This window comes from Caloenas nicobarica, chromosome 36 (assembly GCF_036013445.1).
Source record: "Caloenas nicobarica isolate bCalNic1 chromosome 36, bCalNic1.hap1, whole genome shotgun sequence".
In the NCBI taxonomy this organism is placed as follows: Eukaryota; Metazoa; Chordata; class Aves; order Columbiformes; family Columbidae; genus Caloenas; species Caloenas nicobarica.
The window spans coordinates 754,807-763,407 of NC_088280.1; the positions used below are offsets into that span (position 1 = coordinate 754,807).

The window sequence follows — 8,601 nt, forward strand, 5'->3', positions numbered from 1 at the left end:
GAAAAAGGTAAAAAATTAAAGGGGAAAATTAAGGGTAAAAACATAAAAATTAAAGGGAAAAAGGTAAAAAATTAAAGGGAAAAATTAAGGGTAAAAACAAAAATTAAAGGGAAAAAGGTAAAAAATTAAAGGGGAAAATTAAGGGTAAAAACATAAAAATTAAAAGGGAAAAATTAAAGGGAAAAATTAAAGGGAAAAAGGGAGAAAATTAAAGGCAAAAATTAAGGGTAAAAAGGTAAAAATTAAAGGTAAGAAGGTAAAAAATTAAAGGGAAAAATTAAGGGTAAAAACATAAAAATTAAAGGGAAAAATTAAAGGGAAAAATTAAAGGGAAAAATTAAAGGGAAAAATTAAAGGGAAAAATTAAAGGGAAAAAGGGAAAAAATTAAAGGTAAAAATCAAGGGTAAAAAGGTAAAAATTAAAGGTAAGAAGTTATAATTAAAGGCAAGAAGCTGAAAAGGTAAAACTCCAAAGAAAAGGTAAAATTCAAAAGAAAAGGCAAAGATAAAGCTAAAATTATGAAGGGAAAGGGTCCAAAGAAGAAGATAAAGCTAAAAAAAAATGGTAAAGCCAAAAAAACCAAAATTAAAACTAAAGCTCAGTTTGGGCCTGGGGGGCGAATCAAGGGAATAAGGAGGGGAATTGATTCCATTTACGGCTCGACAAGAAATTCCTTTGAGTTTTTCTCCCTCCCGTCCCCGGCGGGTTTGCAAATTTATTTTTTTTTTTTAAATTTCCAGTTTGAAATTTTTGCTCTTTTGAAAAATTTTTTTTTTTTTTTTTGGAGACGCTTTGGTCGCGGAAATGAGGGAACAATTTGGGGGGGGTGGGGGGGAACCATCAATAATTAAATTGATTTGCATAAGCGGCCGATTTTTAGCTGCGAAAATAAAAATAGATGCTATAAATTTAGAATTTTTCTTTTTAAATTTTATTGTTTTTTAATTTTTTATTTTCGGGGGCAGCCGAAGCGGAAGGTGCTGCAGGAAGCCGGGGGGGGGGGTGTGTGTGTGTGGTTATTTTGGGGGTGCCCCCCCCCCCCCAAAAATCCTCGTGCGAGGGCTTCGCACGACTACGTGCACGGCGGCTTGTGCGAGACCTGCGGGGGGGACACGGGGTTAGGGACCCAGGCGTCCGGGGCCTGAACCCCCCCCCCCCCCACCTCAAGGGGACCCAGGCGTCCGGGGGGGGGGGGGACACACACGACTCACCCGCGTGTTACTGGTGTTACTGGTGAACTCGGAGTAGCGCTTGGTGCCGGGGCACAGGCAGGAGCGGTACCACTCACGGACCTGCGCACGGGGGGGCTTCGCACGAGGGGGGGCCCTTGCACGAGGACCCATCCCCCCCCCCACCTTGCACAAGGACCCCGCTGCGTGAGGACCCCCCCTTGCACGAGGATCCTCCTCGCACGAGAACCCACTCACACGAGGACCCCCCCCTCGCACCAGGCCCTTCTTGCACGAGAACCCCCCCTTGCATGAGAACCCCCCCCTTGCACGAGGAGCCCCCCCTTGCACGAGGAGCCCCCCCCTTAAGGAACCGTTGCCCAGGGAACCCCTTGCACGAGGATCCTCCTCGCACAAGGGCCTCGTTGCATGAGGAGCCCCCTTGTACGAGACCCCCCCCCCCCCACCTTGCACGAGCAGCCCCCCCAATAAAGAACCCCCTTGCACGAGGTGGTTTTGGGTGGGTTTTGGGGATTTTGTGGAGGTGTTTTGGGGCTGGTTTTGGGGTCTCACCTGGGGGTGCCCCAGGCAGCGGCACAGCAGGATGCAAAGCCCCTGGGGCTGGTTTTGGGGGGTTTTTGGGGTGGTTTTGGGCTGTTTTTGGGCTGTTTTGGGGTCTCACCTGGGGGTGCCCCAGGCAGTGGCACAGCAGGATGAAAAGCCCCTGGGGCTGGTTTTTTGGGGTGTTTTGGGGTGGTTTTGGGGCTGTTTTGGGCTGTTTTTGGGGTCTCACCTGCGGGTGCCCCAGGCAGTGGCACAGCAGGATGCAAAGCCCCTGGGGCTGGTTTTTGGGGTGGTTTTGGGGTGTTTTGGGGTCTCACCTGCGGGTGCCCCAGGCAGTGGCACAGCAGGATACAAAGCCCCTGGGGCTGGTTTTTTGGGGTGTTTTTGGGGCGGTTTTGGGCTGGTTTTGGGGCTGTTTTTGGGGTGTTTTTGGGGTCTCACCTGCGGGTGCCCCAGGCAGTGGCACAGGAGGATGAAAGCCCCTGGGGCTGGTTTTGGGGGTGTTTTTGGGCTGTTTTTGGGGTGTTTTGGGGTCTCACCTGCGGGTGCCCCAGGCAGTGGCACAGCAGGATGCAAAGCCCCTGGGGCTGGTTTTGGGCTGTTTTGGGGTGTTTTTGGGGTCTCACCTGCGGGTGCCCCAGGCAGTGGCACAGCAGGATGCAAAGCCCCTGGGGCTGGTTTTGGGGCTGTTTTTGGGCTGTTTTGGGGTCTCACCTGGGGGTGCCCCAGGCAGTGGCACAGCAGGATGAAAAGCCCCTGGGATCCGTTGAGGGCGCAGAAGAGGAGGGGGAGGGCCGGGGGGGCCCCCCCCGGGCGGGGCAGCCCCGCCCCCAGCCCCAGCCCCAGCCCCCAGCCCGTCCCCAGCAGGCACAGCTGCCCCACCCCGTCAGCAGCAGCACCCTGGGGGGACCCCCAAAAACAAACACGCCTCGCACCTGGGGCCCCCCCGCCCCTGGGGCGCCCCATGTCCCCCCATGTCCCCCCAATATCCCCCGTGTCCCCCCATTTCCTCCATGTCCCCCCATGTCCCCCCAATATCCCCTCCCATGCCCCGTGTCCCCCCATTTCCTCCATGTCCCCCCAATATCCCCCGTGTCCCCCCATTTCCTCCATGTCCCCCCACTTCCCCCAGGACCCCCCATGTCCCCCCAATATCCCATGTCCCCCCATTTCCCCCATGACCCCCCATGTCCCTTTGTGTGCCCCCAATATCCCCCGTGTCCCCTCCCTGTCCCCCATGTCCCCGTGTCCCCCTATATCCCCATGTCCCCTCTCATGTCGCCCCCGTTCCTGTGTCCCCCACGTCCCCTCCATCCCCCCGTTTCCTCCATGACCCCCCGTGCCCCCTTGTCCCTGTGTCACCCCCGTGACCCCCATGTCCCCCCAATATCCGCCGTGTCCCCTCCCATGTCCTCCCTGTCCCCCCAATATCTCCCACGTCCCCCTGTCCCCCTGTCCCCGTGTCCCCCATGTCCCCCCTGTCCCCAGTGTCCCCAGTGTCCCCAGTGTCCCCACCTCATCTTCCGCAGGTGCCCCATGTCGGGGTTGACGTCGTTGAATTTCTGCACCAGCTTCCAGATGGTGACAATGAGAATGACGGCGTTGACCTGGGGACGGGGACAGGGTGACACGGGGACAGGGTGACACGGGGACAGCCGTGGGGACAGGGGACACACAGGGACAGGGGGGACACGGGGACAGATGTGGGGACAGGGGACACAGGGACAGGGTGACACGGGGGCTGGGGGAACACATGGGGATGGACATGGGGACCGGGGGGACGTGGGGACAGAGAGGGGACAGGGTGACACAGGGACAGACATGGGGACAGGGGAGACAGGGTAACCCTGGGGACATGGGGGTGACATTGGGGATGGGGAGTGACAGGAGGGGACATGGGGGTGACACTGGGGACATGGGGAGGGGACACTGGGGGTGACGTGGGGGTGACACTGGGGACACGGGGTGACATGGGGGGACACTGGGGACATGTGGGGACACTGGGGTGACACTGGGGTGACACTGGGGACAGGAGGGGACACTGGGGATGGGGGGACACGGGGGACAGGAGGTGACATGGGGGTGAAACTGGGGACACGGGGGGGACACTGGGGGTGACATGGGGGTGACACTGGGGACAGGGGGGTGACATGGGGGGACACTGGGGACATGTGGGGACACGGGGGTGACACTGGGGGTACCACTGGGGACAGGAGAGGACACTGGGGACACAGGGGTGACATGGGGGTGACACTGGGGACAGGAGGGGACACAGGGGTGACATGGGGGTGACACTGGGGACGGGGGGGGACACAGGGGACAGGAGGGGACACTGGGGATGGGGGGACACGGGGGACAGGAGGTGACATGGGGGTGACACTGGGGACACGGGGGGGACACTGGGGACACTGGTGCCCGGGTCTCACCGCGATGACGAGGCAAACGGGCGCCAGGAAACTCCAGCGGAACCCGCGCTCCAGGGACAGCCAGCAGCTGCGGGGACAGCCAGCACTGGGCGGACTGGGAGCACTGGGGACACCGGGAGCACTGGGGGGAACTGGGAGCACTGGGGGACTGGGGGGAACTGGGAGCACTGGGGGGAACTGGGAGCACTGGGGACACCGGGAGCACTGGGGGAACTGGGGGGACTGGGAGCACTGGGGAGATCTGGGAAGGACTTGGGGGGACTGGGGGGGAACTGGGAGCACTGGGGACACCGGGAGCACTGGGGGAACTGGGAGCACTGGGGACACCGGGAGCACTGGGGGGACTGGGAGGAACTGGGAGCACTGGGGGGAACTGGGAGCACTGGGGGGAACTGGGAAGGACTGGGGGGGGACTGGGAGCACTGGGGGGACTGGGGGAACTGGGAGCACTGGGGACACCGGGGAGCACTGGGAGGACTGGGAGGAACTGGGAGCACTGGGGGGAACTGGAAGGACTGGGGGGGGACTGGGAGCACTGGGGGGACTGGGGGGAACTGGGAGCACTGGGGACACCGGGAGCACTGGGGGGGATCTGGGAAGGACTGAGGGGAACTGGGGGGGAACTGAGAGCACTGGGAGGAACTGGGAGGGACTGGGGGGGGAACTGGGAGAGACTGGGGACACTAGGGTGAGGGGGAACTGAGAGCACTGGGGACACTGGGGGGAACTGGGAGGGACTGGGGGACACTGGGAGCACTGGTGTGGGGGGAAACTGAAAGCACTGGGGGGAACTGGGAGCACTGGGAGGGACTGGGAGGGGAACTGGGAGAGACTGGGGACACTGGAGGAACTGGGAGCACTGCGGGGAACTGGGAGGGACTGGGAACACTGTGGGGGGGAACTGGGAGGGACTGGGAGCACTGGGGGACTGGGAACACTGGAGGAACCGGGAGCACTGGGGGGCGGAACTGGGAGGGACTGGGGACACTGGAGGAACTGGGAGCACTGGGGGGAACTGGGAGGGACTGGGAGCACTGGGAACACTGGAGGAACTGGGAGCACTGGGGGACTGGGAGCACTGGGGGGAGGAACTGGGAGGGACTGGGGGGAACTGGGAGGGACTGGGAGCACTGTGGGGGGGAACTGGGAGGGACTGGGGACACTGGAAGCACTGGGGTGGGGGTGGAACTGGGAGCACTGGGAGCACTGGGGGACACTAGGAGGGAAGTGGCCGGGGCTGGTGGGGGAGCTGGGAGCACTGGGAGTCGTGCAAGGGCCTCGTGCAAGGGAACCGCGCAAGGGAACCGCAAGGAATTGTGCGAGGAAGGCGGGGGCGGCGCAGAGCAAGGGAGTCGTGCAAGGGACTTGTGCAAGGGAAAGAAAGACGCGAGTTCCTCGTGCGAGTTCCTCGTGCACTCACTATCGGGGGGTCCCGTACCCCCCCAGGAAAGCAGGGGCGGCGCAGAGCGAGAGAATCGTGCAAGGGAATCGTGCAAGAGTCTCACGCAAGAAAATAGTGTGAGGGAACCACGCACGAGAAAAATGCAAAGTCCTCGTGTGATGCCCTTGTGCAAAGCAATAGTGCACTATTGGGGGTGCCGCACCCCCCTGGGAAAGCAGGGGCGGCGCAGAGCAAGAGAATTGTGCAAGGGAATCGTGCAAGGGGCCACACAAGGGAATGGTGCAAGGAAAAGAGTCAAGGGAAAGAAAGATGCGAGTTCCTCGTGCGAGGCCCTCGTGCACTCACTATCGGGGGGTCCTGTACCCGCCCAGGAAAGCAGGGGTGGCGCAGAGCGAGAGAATCGTGCAAGGGGCCGCACAAGGGAATGGCGCAAGGGAAAGATTCAAGGGAAAGAAAGACGCGAGTTCCTCGTGCAAGGCCCTCGTGCACTCACTATCGGGGGGTCCCGTACCCCCCCGGGAAGGCGGGGGCGGCGCAGAGCAGCAGCAGCGCGGGGGGGCCGTACCCCCCCAGCAGGAGGTGCCGGCGCCGCAGCCACGGGGGGGGGAAGACGCGCACGAGGAGCAGGTGCAGGTGCAGCCCCTCCAGGCACATCCAGGCGAACGCGGCCAGTAGTGAAAGTGCAACAGCCCGGCCACCACGGCGCACAAGAGCTGCGCGAGGGTTCGCACGAGGGTTCGCACGAGGGGGTCCCCCCCTCGTGCGAACCCTCGTGCGAACCCTCGCGCAGTTCCCGCCTCCTCCACGCACCCCCCCCCCCCGCCCCGGTAGCGGTCGCACCTCCTCCCTTGTGCAAACGGTTGTGGAAGGAGCCGAGGGCGCTCGCACGGTTTTGCACGAGGGGGGATATCGCCCCCCCACTCCGTTCACCGCCGGCCACGTGCAAGGGACCCCACGTCCCTGCCCGGCGCCCCCTATATCCCCCCCCCCTTTTCGCCCAACACCTGCCGCCCCGTGCACGTTCTTGCACAAGTGCCCCCACCACCCTCCCGCTCACCACCAGCCACGTGCAAGGACCCCCACACCCTTCCCCAGCGCCCCCCGCATCCCACCGTGCCCCTCCCCACCCCCCTCCACTCACTGCCCCTTGCACGTCCTCGCACAAGTGCCCCCCCTGCCCTCCCCCTTGCCGCTACCTCCGTGCAAACCCCCCCACGTCCCTCTCCAGATCCCCCCCACCCTGCCGTGCTGCCCCAGGCTCCGCCCCCAGCTTTGCACGTCCTTGCACAAGTGCTCACACCACTCTCCCCCTCACCGCCACCTCCGTGCAACACCCCCCACATCCCTCCCCAGCCCTCCCACCCCCCTCCAGCCCCTCCTGCCCCTTACACGTCCTTGCACAAGTGCCCCCCCTGCCCTCCCCCTCACCGCCACTTCCGTGCAAACCCCCCCACTTCCCTCCCCAGAACCCCCTGTGCCCCCCCCAGGCCTCTCAAACCCCTCCCCAGCCCCCCCCGCCCCTTGCACGTCCTTGCACAAGTGCCCTCCCACCCTCCCCCTCACCACCACCTCCGTGCAAACCCCCCCAACCCCTTCTCCAGACCCCCTCCGTGCCTCCCACACTCCTCCCCAGGCCCCCCAGCCCCTTGCACGTCCTTGCACAAGTGCCCTCCCCACCCTCCCCTTACTGCCACCCCCGTGCAAACCCCCCACCCCCTTCTCCAGACCCCCCGTGCCCCCCCCAGGCCCCTCACCCCCTCCCCAGCCACCCCTCACCTTTGCACGTCCTTGCACAAGTGCCCCCCCTGCCCTCCCCCTCACCGCCACCTCCGTGCAAACCCCCCCACCCCCTTCTCCAGACCCCCCCCGTGCCTCCCACACCCCTCCCCAGGCCCCCCAGCCCCTTGCACGTCCTTGCACAAGTGCCCTCCCCACCCTCCCCCTTACTGCCACCCCCGTGCAAACCCCCCCACCCCCTTCTCCAGACCCCCCGTGCCCCCCCAGGCCCCTCACCCCCTCCCAGCCACCCCTCACCTTTGCACGTCCTTGCACAAGTGCCCCCCCTGCCCTCCCCCTCACCGCCACCTCCGTGCAACCCCCCCCACCCCCTTCTCCAGACCCCCCCCGTGCCTCCCACACCCCTCCCCAGGCCCCCAGCCCCTTGCACGTCCTTGCACAAGTGCCTCTCCCACCCTCCCCCTCACCGCCACCCCCGTGCAAACCCCCCCCCCGCCCCTCCCCAGCCCCCCCGCCCCGCGCTCCCCTCACCGGGGGCTCCGTGCGGTCGATGCCCAGCAGGAAGGTTCCCTGCGCCAGCAGGAGGCTGAGGCTCAGGTGCAGGTGCAGCGTCGTGCGAAGCCCCTTCAGCGCCCGGCACAGCAGGAACGTGGCCACCGCGGCCACCAGGGCCACCACGGACACCCCCAGGGCCACCTGAGTCACCAGGTCCAGCACCCAGTGGTCCTGGGGGGGGGGGGGGGGGGGGCAAGAAATGTCAGAACCGCCCCCCTGTGCCTCAGTTTCCCCATGGGGTGAAGCGGGGGCCTAGGGGGTGTTGGGGAGTCCTGGGGGGTTTGGGGGTCCCAGGGGGTTCTGGGGGTCCCTGGGGGGCTTTGGGGGACCCCAAGGGTATCGTGGGGGGGGTCACATATGTCAGACGACCCCCCCCACCCCGTGCCTCAGTTTCCCCATGGGGTGAACCAGGGACCTGGGGGGTTTTGGGGGAGTCCTGGGGGGTTTGGGGGTTCTGGGGGTCCCTGGGGAACCCCAAAAGTATCCTGGGGGTGACACATATGTCAGGCGGCCCCCCGTGCCTCAGTTTCCCCATGGGGTGAAGCAGGGTCCTGGGGGGTGTCGGGGGGTTTTGGGGGGTCCCAGGAGAGTTTGGGGGGTCCTGGGGGGGGTTTTGGGGGGTCCCAGGAGAGTTTGGGGGGTCCTGGGGGGGTTTGGGGGGTCCCAGGGTGATTTGTGGGACCCTGGGGGGTTTAGGGGCTCCCAGGGGGTTTAGGGGGGTCCCATGGATTTGGGGGGTCCCCACCT

General features: G+C 63.2%; 1 protein-coding gene across 1 annotated transcript; it reads right to left on the bottom strand.

Annotated features, from left to right (window-relative positions):
• Positions 1-925: 925 nt before the first annotated feature.
• On the bottom strand, positions 926-8,021 carry LOC136000910 (adhesion G protein-coupled receptor E5-like). Its single transcript, XM_065654909.1, has 7 exons — positions 7,831-8,021; positions 6,056-6,275; positions 4,161-4,227; positions 3,250-3,341; positions 2,449-2,634; positions 1,213-1,293; positions 926-1,100 (listed from the first exon to the last, which is right to left on the bottom strand). The coding sequence occupies exons 2-7, from the start codon at positions 6,214-6,216 to the stop codon at positions 926-928; spliced, it is 762 nt and encodes a 253-aa protein (XP_065510981.1). The 5' UTR covers positions 6,217-6,275; positions 7,831-8,021.
• Positions 8,022-8,601: the final 580 nt, after the last annotated feature.

Coding starts and splice junctions, on each gene's coding strand:
- LOC136000910 (XM_065654909.1), bottom strand. CDS start 6,216: ATGTGCCTGGAGGGGCTGCACCTGCACCTGCTCCTCGTGCGCGTCTTC. Junction 4,228..6,055: donor GGGTACGGGACCCCCCGATA/GTGAGTGCACGA, acceptor CTGTCCCCGCAG/CTGCTGGCTGTCCCTGGAGC. Junction 2,635..3,249: donor GGGCACCTGCGGAAGATGAG/GTGGGGACACTG, acceptor GGGTCCCCCCAG/GGTGCTGCTGCTGACGGGGT.